General features: G+C 45.4%; 1 protein-coding gene across 15 annotated transcripts in view; it reads left to right on the top strand.

Moving 5' to 3' along the window:
• The window catches only part of adgrb3 (adhesion G protein-coupled receptor B3), a 920,539-nt gene that overhangs the window by 711,931 nt on the left and 194,050 nt on the right, over positions 1–14,558 (top strand). For all 15 annotated transcript variants that reach the window (XM_038800688.1, XM_038800695.1, XM_038800692.1 and 12 more), the window contains 2 exons: positions 8,041–8,144; positions 9,325–9,427. In XM_038800688.1, the coding sequence (XP_038656616.1) occupies positions 8,041–8,144; positions 9,325–9,427 (207 nt within the window). The remainder of the gene's footprint in view (positions 1–8,040; positions 8,145–9,324; positions 9,428–14,558) is intronic.

Here is a 14,558-nt window from a genome sequence, read left to right as displayed (position 1 = left end):
TCCCTCAGTTCTCTGGCCCAATTGTTTGCAGATATTTTAAATCCCATAACCCTCGCACCCCACCATTTCCCCAATCCATTCCCTATGCCAACCCATGCCCCTCAGCTACTATGGCCAATTGCAGCCCACATATCAACCTAATGTTAATTCATGCAAAGTCATGTCCTCATCCACCCTTTGTAGCCACCATGCCAACTTAATGTAATATCACCCACCACTCTTTGCCCTGACACCATCCATGTCAATTATCCACCATGGGCAGACCTCAGGAACCATGTTGAGACAAAATTGAACAAAAGTTTAAATGTATAGTACAGCCTTCATTATATTAAAAAAATACACCCTATCCATTCAAAGCATTTAATCCCCTCAAATTTGTAGTGACATCCCATATCAGAGGCAACTAATCCTTTAATAACCTCTTTGAACTGGCAGTCAAATAGTGTACTAGGATGGCATCTATGATGGTATGTAGTATTGCCTCAGATCTATTTGCTGAAGTCTCTGGGATAGTACTTGAAGCCAAATCTTCTCACTGAGTCACAAAGTTTACAGTCATGTGACTGAGAGAGTTCGAATCCGAGTTGATTTTGAGGAATGTAACTTGCTTTCTAAAATTAATGTCAACTTTTTGCAGAAGTTTCACATTTGGATTCATTGGAGTTTGAGTTTGATAGTGATGCAGGCATATACAAAGAGCCACTTGTGTGAGTGTAGTGAAGGCAAAGAACAATTTTAAACTATTCTTTTGTATGAGATTGCTGAGGGAAGCAGGGATGGAAATTGTGGAAGCAATGGCGATGTCCAATCTTCCTTTGTTCAAAAAATATTGTAAGGGGAGCCCCAGAAATTACAGACCAGTCAGTTTAAGTTCAGTAATGGCCAAGCTTCTAGCAAGTATTACTTGAGTTAGAATTAGTAGTCACATGGAAAAATGTGGGTTGATTAGGAAGAGCCAGAATGGATTTCTAAAGGGGGAATCATGTTTAACTAATGTGCTGGAGTTTTTTAGGTGATAAAAGAAAGGGCCAATGATGGTATGTTGTTGATGTGTTGTACATTGACTTTCAAAAGGCATTCAATACAGTGCCACATAACAGATTTGTTAGAAATGTTATAGCTCGTGCAATAAAACATGGCAACCTGGATACAAAATTGGCTGAATAATAGTAAGCCAATGGATATTTTTCAAGCTGGAGGAAGGTTTGCAATGGAGTTGCTATATGATCTAAATTTATCTAAATCTTGGATGTACTGGGCACAATTTCAAAGTTTGCAGATGATACTAAACTTGGAAGTATTGTAATCTGTGAGGAGGACACCGTAGAAAAGTCACAATGCTTGTTTGGAGAGCTGGTGCAGACACGATGGGCCAAGTGGCCTCCTTCTGCGCTGTGACAATTCTGTGTTACAGGGATGGTGCCAAAGGGCTGGATAACACCTGGCCTGCCATCCGTTTTCTGCAGCTGTTGGTGAATTGGCATTGGAATAACCTCCTGAGGCAGACAGCACCTATTACCAGATGGGGACATCTTAAATCTTTGGTGGTTAGCAAAGCATGCCTAGATCCTAACCAAATCCCAAAGACATATGTTTTCCTCTTTGTTGCCTTCTTGGCAGATTTCCCTCCATTTGTCCTCTTTACAATGGACAGGAGTCCACTCAATCAGATTGCCACCCGGGTAGCAAGGTTCATCACTTTGTTTTTTTTAATTATTGTCATTCAATTCACTGCAAATGATGAGAATGTGGAACTCGCTACTCCATGGGATAGTTGAGATAAACAGCATAGACAATTTCAGGGAAAGCTGGATAAAACCATGAGAGGAAACAAAAAAGACTGGAAGGATATTCTGATAGGGATGTTGCTGTCGAATTGGGTGCATGTGGATGAGAGGAGGCTCTTATGGACCATGAATACTGGCACGCAGCACTTGGGCTGAATGACCTAATTCATAGATCATAGAATTTACAGTGCAGAAGGAGGCCATTCGGCCCATCAAGTCTGCCCGGCTCTTGGAAAGAGCACCCTACCCAAGGTCAACACCTCCACCCTATCCCCATAACCCAGTAACCCGACCCAATACTAAGGGCACTTTTGGACACTAAGGGTAATTTATCATGGCCAGTCCACCTAACCTGCACATCTTTGGACTTTGGACTGTGGGAGGAAACCGGAGCTCCCGGAGGAAACCCACACACACGGGGAGGATTTGCAGACTCCGCCTAGGCAATGACCCAAGCCGGAATCGAACCTGGGACCCTGGAGAATCTCGGCTGACATCTTTGAAACGTGAGACAAAGAATGAATGGTGGCGGCTGTTTTCAATAACTATTAATTATTATCTGATTTAACTTTTTTATATTGGAATATCAGCACTTTTACAATTCGCATGTCCATTGAAAAAAATATCACCGAGAAAGAATCGTAAATAACAGTCACAAAATCAATTATTCGAAAGCCAATGCATCGGAGTCACTATTAAGGCGCTTTCGGGGCACTAAGTAAAAAACCAGTGGGATAGACCTTGATTTTGTTTAGTGGTGTAAAATGGGTGATAAGAGAGTCAGCATCTCTCTTCATTGACTTCATCCAAAATAAAAATCGGTAGGGAGGAAAAAACAGGTTTCCGGCGAGCTGTCACCATTTTCCAGAATCTCTCAAAATCCAAACCTGCCTCAAGTGATTATTGTAGCATCAGTTTACATACAGTTCAGGGATTCTGCTAACAATGCAGATTGCCTGAGCTATCCTCCAGCATTTAATGTGCATCATCTGAGACTCCTGACCATGTAATTGCTTTACAATAGATGCAAGGACCTTATCTCCTTATACTTTCTGAAAACTCTATACAGAGCAATGGGTAGCAGGGAGTAGATGTCAGGGCTGTAACCTAATTAAGAGGCTCAAGTGGTATCATAAACCATGCATATGAGGCTCAAGTCTTTTATGAACCCCTCAATTAGATTATAGCATTGATATCATTCCCTATTGTCTATTATATCACACTATATGGCAGACAGTTTTTGGAAGTAATTGCATGAGTAACTCTTACAGTACTTAGTTGAGGTATGACACTTTTATTCTATTTCAAGTTCACAGAGTAAAATAAGAGTTGGCAGTCATATTCTATAACATTGACCAGCAATAAACATCTTTCAATAATGATAAATAATTTGCAATTCACTACAGCAGTATTTCATACTTAATATATGTATTATATCCATTAAATCACACCAGGGGCTGGATTCTCCGATCCCGACGCCGAAATCGCATTCGGCGACAGGGCGGAGAATTCCCGATGACGCCAAAATCGGGGGGGGGGGGGGGGGGGGGGGTGGCGATGCTCTGCCCCCTGAAAAGTGGTGTACTCACAGAGTACTCCAGACGCCATATCCACTGCCTCCGTACGTTGGCTGAGGCCCTCCCCCTGATGCTCCGCCCCCGGCCGGCCGAGTTCCTGACAGCGTGGGTCATGTGTGCTATTTTTCGTCGGGAACTCGGTGTGGCGGCTGCGGACACAGTCCCGCACCGCCACAGTTGGAGGAGGGTCATTCTGCGGGCATGGGGGGACATGGCCACGGGCTGGGGCACTAATGGAGGACTATCCTTACTATTGCCACACACTAATGTTCCACAGCTAACATTGATGAGGAAAGTATCTTTATGTATGTTCAAAAACCATTATTGATGGAAGCCATTATTGATCTCCCTGTGGGACTCTTGAAGTACGAACTTCCCATGTAGGGGGCGGGGAGAACATAAAAGCAGGCTCAAACAGGGCCTGGTGTGGTTAGTCCTCCCAGCTAGGATTGTACTGGAAGTGATGTGCTGCGTTATGCAGACCATTGTAATGGCTGCCCCGGGACCCCCACCCCCGCGCCAACCTGAGTCTACCCATGCCCACATCCTGTTCACTTACCTTTGAAATTTACCCCCTCCCTTTCATTGGTCCCTTTAAACTGGATGTGTGTCATCATCCACTGCGTTCCTTTTACACTTCGCTGTTGGGGCACCGGAACTCTTTCGCTGTTTTAGTCTCATCCGGCCTGAATGAGGAAGGTCGGGCGAGACAGGGACTTTGGAATTCCAGAAACGATGAGTCACTACGGACTGGTAGTTTGGCCAGTGATTGTCACTCCCAGGAAGTTATGGGTCAATAATGTTTGAGATTTTCATTGTATCCTTTCATGGGTTGTGGGCGTTGCTGGCTGGGCCAGCATTTGTTGCCCATCCCTAATTACCCTTGGACTGAGTGGCTTGCTCAACCAGTTCAGAGGGCAAGTTAAGAGTTAACCACTTTGCTGTGGGTCTGGAGTCGCATGTAGGACAGACTGGGTAAGGATGGCAGATTTCCTTCCCTAAAGGACATGTGAGAACCAGGTGGGTTTTTACAACAATCAACGATAATTCCATCATCAGCATTGCTGAGACTAACTTTCGATTCTAGATTTTGTAAATCGAATTGAAATGCCACCAGCTGTCGTGCTGCGATTGGAATCGATGTGCCCAGAGCATTAGCTGGGGCCTTTCGATGACTAGTCTAGCAACATTGCCAATGTGCCACTATCTCCCCGAAGTTGGGGCATGGCGTGTTTTGTGGATTGATGGAAAAAATCAAAAAGACATGGGCGTATCCAAGTCATAAGGGTTACTCGCTGAGGTCTAAATTGCATTGATCTTTCAAGCCACATAATTAGTTTAGGCCCAGATTACGTGTGTCTTTGGTCACAAATAGAGAGGAAACTCCAGCCTGTCAGAGAAGTGAAACCTGTGGGTTCAATGTCTGCAGGCTTAATTACATTTGTCTGGAGAAGAACAAAAACATCAAGTATCATGATTCTGATTGGCTCAGATAAGCCCTGAGTGAATTTCTGATTCGCCACAATATGCGTCAGCAAAGATCGTGAAGAAAAATGCAGAACATTGCGAGACTCTGATTTCTGTCCCCCAGAAGAGAGGCCCCTGCTAGGAAGTCCCTCAGAAGAGAGTCCCCTGCCAGGAAGCCCCCCCCCCCCCTCCCCCAAAGGAGACCCCTGTTGGAAGCTCGAGAGCAGTCCATACACAGGTAGTGAAAAACTGATTGCCTTAACACTCACCTGGGCAATACACCTGCTGGTTCAGACATAGGAAGCACCACATGTCAATTCCTGGAAAGAGAAGACCAGTGTTCAAACTGTGTTTAAACCCCCTCAGATCTTTGATCTGCAAATAATTCATTTATTTATCTTTGATATTGATTTTACTAGGCTGTGATTGACAGCTTTCACATACCTTAACTGTCAGCATCGTTTCATTCATCTTCCTTCACGGTTCAGTAATTCTGAAGTGCTCTAACCGCAATATTTATAAACATCAAGCTTTGATTGACAGCTCCTGGGCCACTTCAAACAGAGTTAAGTGCTGTCAGTTTCTAGTCGACCACTTCAAAGTCTGCTCTGCCATTCAATACCATCATGGCTAATCCTCTATCTCTATGCCATATTTGTGCTTTCACCCCATACCACTTGATGCCATTAAAATCTTTAAAAATTGAATTGTGGAAGCATTGAAACTAGAAGCATGAGAAGGCATCTGCAAAGATTATTTGACGAATAAATCCCACTTTTTCTTGTTTCTGCCAAAAAACATGTCAAGGTGAATGAAGATAGATTCAGGAAATGGCTGTTACCTGCAGTATGCATGAGCAACACATAACCTGCTGAGGAAAATGCCATTGGATTTAAGAGTGTTGCAACTGCTACCGTCTGGCTCTGGGGCATCACTGTTGTGACAGAGAACAAATTAGTAATGGTCCACCACTATTGCTTTAGTAGTCACTTTACCTTTCTATCCTCCTTAACTCTTACTTTGGCCAAGTATTTAGTCACCTCTCCTAATGGTGTAAAAAAAAAAATTATTTATGGGATATGGGCTCGCTGGTTAGGCCAGCATGTATTGTCCATCCCTAGTTGCCCTTCAGAAGGTGGTGGTGAGTTGGCTTCTTGAACCTCTGCAGTCCTTGAGGTGTAGGTACATTCGTGCCACACAAGCGGTGTGTGATCACCTCCTTGGAGAGGATCTAACCACCTCACCTTGACATTCAGTGGCATTACTGTCGCTGAATCCCCCACAATCAACAGCCTGGGGGTTACCACTGATCAGAAACTGAACTGGACTAGCTATATTAATACTGTGGCTATCAAGGCAGGTCAAAGGCTAGGAATCCTATGCTAAGTAACTCACCTCCTGACTCCCCAAAGCCTGTCCACCATTTACAGGGCACAAGTCAGGAGTGAAATGAAATACTCTTCAGTTGCCTGGATGAATGGAACTCCAACAACACTCCAGAAGTTCGACACCATTCAGGACAAAGCAGCCCACTTGATTGCTTCTCCTTCCCCAAACATTCAAACCCTCCCCCACTGAGGAACAGTGTACCATCGACAAGATACACTTCTGGAACTCGCCATGTTTCCTTAAACAGCACCTTCCAGACCCATAACCACTACCATCTAGAAGGACAAGAGCAGCAGGTACCTGGAAATATCACCACCCTGACTTTGATATATATCGCCATTCCTTCACTGCTGCTGGAGCAACATCCTGGAACTCCCTCCCTAATAGAACAGTTCGAAATGTGGCTTCAGTATCAGGCTTTGTGCGCGTTGGGATGTTTTACTACATTAAAAATGCCTTATAAATGCATGTTGTTGTAATAGTCCAGTCGTCGGGGAAGCTGTCGTTCCCATGGCTGCACTTAACCAGTTGATGAAATACGGTAAAAATCACACTGCTTATAAACTCTTGCATCGCAAACCCCAATAGAGTGATTGACAGAGCGGAATAATACCAAACAAGCGGCCACTCTGTTAGTGAAAAAGCAAGTGGTCTGGGAGCTGACTTTTGAAACAACAAGCAGTCTTGTGAAGAGATCAAGCTCACTGTCTCACTTAACCACACATTCCCATTCCTGCCACTCTCCAACACTGACACATTATCATGCAAATTCATCTAGTGTGTCCTGATTTCAAGTAATGTGTATGCAGATGCAGTCTGAAACTAAGTGTTGCAGTCCCCGGTGACGGACCATATTATCAAAGCGTTGGCATGGCACAATTCTATTCCCAAACAAAATTAAAAATTCAATTAGGAAATGAATTTCCGGTTTAAAAAATAAAGGCAGGAGTTAAATGTTAAGCAGAGGAGTGAAATTTGATCTGTTTTGTGACTAAGGCACAGGTGACACCAGCATGTAAATTATCTTGTGAGGGACAGCTTTCGCTTTCTCGGTGTCTGTGCCAGTAATAAGCTGTTATGTCCCAAGTCATATTTTGCTTATTTTTTCCTGTTATCTTTTTGCTGTGTGTCCAAATCATGCCCCTAGTTGTGCAGTGGATGTTTTCCTTCATTCATTCTTGGGATGTGGGCGTCGCTGGTTAGGCAAACATTTATTGCCCATCCCTAATTACCCCTGAGAAGGTGCTGATGAGATGCCTTCTTGAACCGCTGCAGTCCATATGGTGTAGGTACACCCACGGTGCAGTTAGGGAGGGATTTTCCAGATATTGACCCAGCGACTGTGCAGGAACGGCGATGTGTTGCCAGCTCGGAATAGTGTGTGACTTGGAGGGGGAATCTTGCGGGTGATGGTGTTTCCATGCATCAGCTGCTCTTGTCCCTCCAGATGGTAGAGGTCATGCAATGTCTTCCAAAGAAACTGAAGATATTTTTTTCCCTCGCCCAGTTTTACTGTTAGCTTCATCACTTCATGTGAAATTGTGCAAGCCTAGTCTTTGACCCAAATGTATTTAAGAAATCTCGATGCACGAAAGAATCTTGATGTATGAAGAGAAAAGTTCCGGTTTCCTCCCACAAGTCCCAAACGATGTGCTTGTTCGGTGAATTGGACTTTCTGAATTCTCCCCCTGTGTACCCGAACAGGCACCAGGGTGTGACAACGCCGGGATTTTCACAGTAACTTCATTGCAGTGTTAATGTAAACCTACTTGTGACGCTAATAAAGATTATTATTAATTGTCACTGCTTTTCTTCCGCAGAATATGGAGAACGCTGATATGCCTTCAGTCACTCTAATAGTAGGCTGCGGTCTGTCCTGTATGGCCCTCATCGCTCTGGCAGTGGTCTACGCTGTGCTGTGGAGGTGCGTGTCTTCAAATGCAACTCGATCCCAGTGTTGCTCTTTTGTTCGTGTTCACCGGTCCTAATTATGGCTGCGCAGCCATTACTGATTGTATTATTGTCAGGCTATTTCTGGGCTTAGGGCGAATGTTACGGAGAGAGAGGTTTTATTTATTTATTCATTAGATGTGAGCATAGCTGGCAAGGCCACTGTTTATGGCCCTCAAATGGTGTTGAGCGTCAACCACATTGCTGTGGGTCTGCAGTTACACGTGGGCCAGACCAGGTGAATACAGAAGATGAACTTCCATAAAGGATCATGCTGAACCAGAGGGTTTATTTTTACGACCATTGATGATGGTTTTCATTGCTCAGGCTACTTTTCAGGTTTCTTTTGATAACTGAATTTAAATTCCACTAGCTGCTGTGGTCAGTTTTGAACACATGTTCCCAGAGGATTAGGGCCTCCGGATTACTAGTCCAGTGACATTACCCCTACGGCAACATCTTGGGATATTTGTCGCGAGTTGCAGAGAGCGTATTTAGGACACCTTACAGATTACTTTCATTAGTACCAATAACGGGGGAGTGACAGGATTAGGCTTTCATTACTGAGGTCCTCTCACTGACAACTGAGCCTCTCTAGTGACCCGACAAAGTTTACTCCACCTCGCCAATTATCAGCCCTCCAGCCTGTAGTCTCTGATCTGGATTTTCCAATCATTATTTTAAGAGACAAAGCAATTGCGCTGAAAGTCTTTAAACAAAAAGTTCCATCTATATAATCAGTTGATCAATCTTGTGTGGCAAATCATGTAATAATAGAGTCTTTGGTTTAGGACAATTAAGCAGAAGCATGCAGAAGTCAATTTGGATAAATAAAACATGACTTGCTAGTTAGAGTTATAATGCATCACTTGCTATTAAACAGTTTATTGTTTCAAGCATATTGCTGTGTTTTGCATTTAGCTTTATGTAACCAAAGGTGCAGATGATCATTTGTCCCACTTGTACCTGGTTCTTGTGAAACCGTTATGTACTTTCACCACTTTTAGTGTCTCTTCAATCCTGGGTACGTTATGTTGCTTGAGTTAAAGCCAAAATTGCTAATTACCAAAAGTAGAGCGATTTTTCACGATGATTCATTTTGGAGATGTTTATTAATCCTCTACAAAGCGGGCCCTACTGTTGTGTTTGCATAGGTACATCCGATCAGAAAGGTCGATTATCCTGATAAACTTCTGCTTCTCCATCATCTCATCCAACATCCTCATCGTGGTTGGACAGACACAGACTCGTAATAAGGTACCAAAGTCAACTGTTTTAGATTGCTGTGTTCTTAAAGCACAAAAGTGTCAGATACCAACAGTGAATGGTTGTGTGATGGTCCGTGTGGCCCCCACAGCAAGGGCATGCTACCAGCCTGCGCCAATGTTGCCTGGTAGCTTGTAATGTGCTTCATAAGTGGGCTGCATGTCACAATGGGCACAGGCCCTGCAAAAGCAAGTCGCCCGAGTAATTTGATTGAGCTGTGGCTTAAAGAAACATAGCAAGTGTCTCCTATTGTTCAATAAAAGTTAGCATAACAGGAGTGCACAAAGTCCTGATATTATCATGAGTTACTAATGATTGTTGGTCACTTTGTATCACTGCATGGCTATATTGTGTGAAAGTCTTCACTTATCATGGGCCAATGAATGAAGTTGAGGTTCAGATGTTGTCTTCCTTGGCTTCCAGACCATTTGGTTGCAAAGTATTAAATGTTAAAAGTGCAGGAGGCTGTGCAGAGGAGGGATCCCAATGTTGGTCCCCAGTGTTCTGTGTTCCGCGGGAGGACTTGGGAGAAACAGGGGCCTTTCAGCTTGGAGAGGAACTGCCTCAGAGGTCACCTTTAGGATTGATATTGGGAAATGCTTCTCGGAGATACTGATCAATGTGTGGAATAGGCCAGCTCATGGAGTAGTGAAAGCACTGGAAACTGTTTATGAAGTGAATTGGATGCTGAAATAGAGTGGGATGCGTGTTAGCATCTCTCTGGATGATGATTATTGTACTTACCTGTGATCTTGTTGAATAATTGGAAATTAATCATGTTTAGTTTTCCTGAACTGTTGGATTTATTTGTAGAGAAAATGCTGAAATGCAGAGTGGCTCTGTCAGGAACAGAGGAGAGAAAAGATGGATCCTACATCCCAGCATTTGATATGAAGGCTCCTTGTCGAAAACATTGACCTGTCTTTTCTCTCTCATTGATCGATGTTACCCAGCGCCTCTGTGCCTTTGCTGTACAGCCTGTTTTATAGATCCAAAATATGCAGTTTATGTTGTAATATTTTACTATTTCTGGTAGATCAAGAAAGTAATATGTAAAGATTTAAAGCAACATTTGAGACCCCCTCACCCAAACCCTGCAGTTTAAATACATGCTTCGTTTGAGAAATCATTATCATGGTGCATATTGCTGTTTTGTTATTTTTAAGTCTCATTAAGAAGGATGACTTGATTTGTGTTTGGCAAACTCACGAGGGCTTTGGGTAATAAATCGTTTGATTATGCTTTAATACTCAGTTGCCCTTTGCCACAAACACCAGACATGATTTTACCGCAGGGGTCAGCACCCCAATGTCCGGGTCATGAGGTCCCGAGCCAGCATTTGCCAGCAACAGGACCAAATCAGCAATGTTCCGGGAGCCAGCATCGGACCCAATCGGAGGGCCACAGCTTCGAAGCCTCATCGGGATGGGTGGACACACCTCAAAAATGGAGATGCTCTTGGGCATGGCAAAATAAAATGAATAAATCAGGGCCTGCCAAACTGGCTCTTTGGATTTGAACCGCTCCAGATCGGCCATTGGTGTTTCCTGCCCACGGTCCTGTCAGTGGGATATGGACTGGCCGTTCCAATGAGGCCCCCAAAGGGCTGTCACAAAGAATTCACCTCTGGTGGTGGCATTTGCCAGTGAGCGAAAAGGATTGCCCCTAATTGGGGCCTTAATGATTTAAATTTAATGCACACCCCAATGGTGCAAGCAGCTGGTTCCACAGGAGCAGCAAACCACCATACAACTGACCCAGATTATATTGACCTTCAGTGTCTTAGCGGTGACGTGGACGGTCATATCACCCACTTGATGTGGAATTCATCCCATTTTCATCATATTGATTTTGAAAGCATGAGAATCAGATGATTTATACAAAGACCAAAGAGACTAAAGTCTGCTCATTTAAAAAAACAAATTTCCAATTAAGGGGCAATTTAGAGTGGCCAATCCACCTACCCTGCACATCTTCGATTTGTGGGGGTCAGACCACGCAAACACGGTAACAATATAGAACATAGAAAAATACAGCACAGAACAGGCCCTTCGGCCCACGATGTTGTGCCGAACTTCTGTCCTAGATTAAGAACAAATTAATCTACACCCCATCATGCTACCGTAATCCATGTACCAATTGATGCACGATCAATTACACGAAGACGAGAGTTGGATACAATCAAGGCTTTATTACACAAGATGTGTGGCCTCCTACAGCAGCTGGCGAAATGGCTGTTGTATGGGAAGCACACATATTTATACTCTGCCTCCTGGGCGGAGCCAGCAAGCAAGGAACTACCCCCGTACCTGTAGTAAAGGGCCTTACCACAAAACACCTACACTGACATCCTCTATATACAATATATACATCAGTGGTGACTACCACATTCACCCCCTGTTAAGATTGAATCCGGCGGGGGTGAGGGGAAAATTATGTACAGAGGGATGGTGTTTTAAAAGTCCAGGTCATGTTACAGATTCAGTCGGTCCGGAGCCTTGATCTGCCGTTGGGAGCGCCACAGTGCTGGTGGTGATTCCGGTGTTGGTTTGGTCTTCGGTGACTCCGGGAATGTGTCAAATTCCTCTTCATCCTCCGGGTTGGGCAAGGGGAGGACGGATTGTTCTGGGGCGGAGTTTGAAGCTGGGAGCGCCGGGGGAGGGGAGGGTGGCGCCGGGCCGGGAGGGTGTGTGTGGAACCAGCTGGTGCCAGGTCCCTGAGGGAGACAGTATCTTGGCAGCCGTCGGGGTACGCTACGTAGGCGTACTGAGAGTTGGCGTGAAGTAGCTGTACCCTCTCAACCAACGGGTCCGCCTTGTGGAGTTGTACGTGTTTACGGAGGAGTACGGGTCCTGGAGCTGCGAGCCAAGTCGGGAGCGACACCCTGGAGGTGGACTTCCTAGGGAAGGCAAAGAGACGTTCATGGGGTGTTTCATTAGTTGCCGTGCACAGGAGCGACAGGAAGGACCTCCTGCCAGCGAGAGGCTGGGAGGTTCCTCGACCGTAGGGTCAGCTGGACGGCCCTCCAGACCGTCCCATTCTCTCTCTCCACCTGTCCGTTTCCGCGGGGTTTATAGCTGGTCGACCTGCTTGAGGTGATGCCCCTGTTAAGCAGGAACTTACGCAGCTCATCGCTCATGAATGAGAATCCCCTGACACTGTGGACGTAAGCGGGGAAACTGAACAGAGCGAAGATGGAGTTGAGGGCTTTGATGACTGTCGGAGACGACATGTCGGGGCGTGGGATGGCGAAGGGGAATCTGGAATACTCATCAGCCACATTGAGGAAGTACGTGTTATGGTCGATGGAGGGGAGGGGCCCTTTGAAGTCCACGCTGAGGCGTTCAAAGTGGTGGGAGGCCTTCACTAGGTGAGCACGGTCTGGTCAGTGGAAGTGCGGTTTGCACTCCGCGCAGACCTGGCAGTCTCGATGGAGTAGGGCAGATTGCAAGCCTTGATGAAATGGTAAAAACGTGTGACCCCCGGGTGACAGAGGTTGTCGTGCAGAGTCCGGAGTCGGTCCACTTGTGCGCTGGCACATGTATCTCGGGATAGGGCATCGGGGGGGCTCGTTGAGCTTACCGGGGTGATATAAAATCTCGTTGTTGAGGGTGGAGAGCTCGACCCTCCACCTCAAGATTTTATCGTTTTTGATCTTGCCCCGCTGTGTGTTGTTGAACATGAAGGCTACTGACCATTGGTCAGTGAGGAAACTGAATCTCCTGCCGGCCAGGTAATGCCCCCAATGCCGCACAGCTATAACGATGGCTTGGGCCTCTCTTTCGACGGAGGAATGCCGAATTTTGGAGGCGTGTAGGGTTTGTGAGAAAAATACCATGGGCCTACCTGCCTGGTTGAGGGTGGCGGCTAGAGCGACATCTGAGACGTCGCTCTCGACTTGAAATGCTAACGTTTCGTCGACTGCATGCATTGCGGCCGTGGCGATGTCAGCCTTAATACGATTGAAGGCCTGGTGAGCCTCTGCCATCAGGGGAAACAGAGTGGATTGAATGAGTGGACGGGTCTTGTCCACATAGTTTGGGACCCACCCGGGGAACAAGTCTCTGACTGTCTATCTATTCCCCTGATCATCTTATAAACCTCTATCAAGTAGCCCTTCATCCTTCTCCATTCTAATGAGAAAAGGCCAAGCACCCTCAACCTTTCCTCATAAGACCTACTCTCCATTCCAGGCAACATCCTGGTAAATCGCCTTTGCACCTTTTCCAAAGCTTCCACATCCTTCCTAAAATGAGGCAACCAGAATTGCACACAGTACTCCAAATGTGGCCTTTCCAAGGTTTTGTACAGCTGCATCATCAACTCACGGCTCTTAAATTCAATCCCTCTGCTAATGAACGCTAGCACACCATAGGCCTTCTTCACAGCTCTATCCACTTGAGTGGCAACTTTCAAAGATCTATGAACATAGACCCCAAGATCTCTCTGCTCCTCCACATTGCCATGAACCCTACCGTTAACCCTGTATTCCACATTCATATTTGTCCTTCCAAAATGGACAACCTCATACTTTTCAGGATTAAACTCCATCTGCCACTTCTCAGCCCAGCTCTGCATCCTATCTATGTCTCTTTGCAGCCGACAACAGCCCTCTTCACTATCCACAACTCCACCAATCTTCGTATCATCTGCAAATTTACTGACCCATCCTTGAACTCCCTCATCCAAGTCATTAATGAAAATCACAAACAGTAGAGGACCCAGAACTGATCCCTGCCGTACGCCACTGGTAACTGGGCTCCAGGCTGAATATTTGCCATCCACCACCACTCTCTGACTTCTATCGGTTAGCTAGTTCGTTTTCCAACTGGCCAAATTTCCCACTATCCCATGCCTCCTTACATTCTGCATAAGCCTACCATGGGGTACCTTATCAAATGCCTTACTAAAATCCATGTACACTATATCCACTGCTTTACCTTCATCCACATGCTTAGTCACCTCCTCAAAGAATTCAGTAAGACTTGTGAGGCAAGACCTACCCCTCACAAATCTGTACTGACTATCTCTAATCAAGCAGTGCCTTTCCAGATGCTCAGAAATCCTATCCCTCAGTACCCTTTCCATTACTTTGCCTACCACCGAAGTAAGACTAACTGGC

This window comes from Scyliorhinus canicula, chromosome 6 (genome assembly GCF_902713615.1).
Source record: "Scyliorhinus canicula chromosome 6, sScyCan1.1, whole genome shotgun sequence".
NCBI classification, from domain to species: Eukaryota; Metazoa; Chordata; class Chondrichthyes; order Carcharhiniformes; family Scyliorhinidae; genus Scyliorhinus; species Scyliorhinus canicula.
This window is presented reverse-complemented; position numbering and strand designations above follow the sequence as displayed.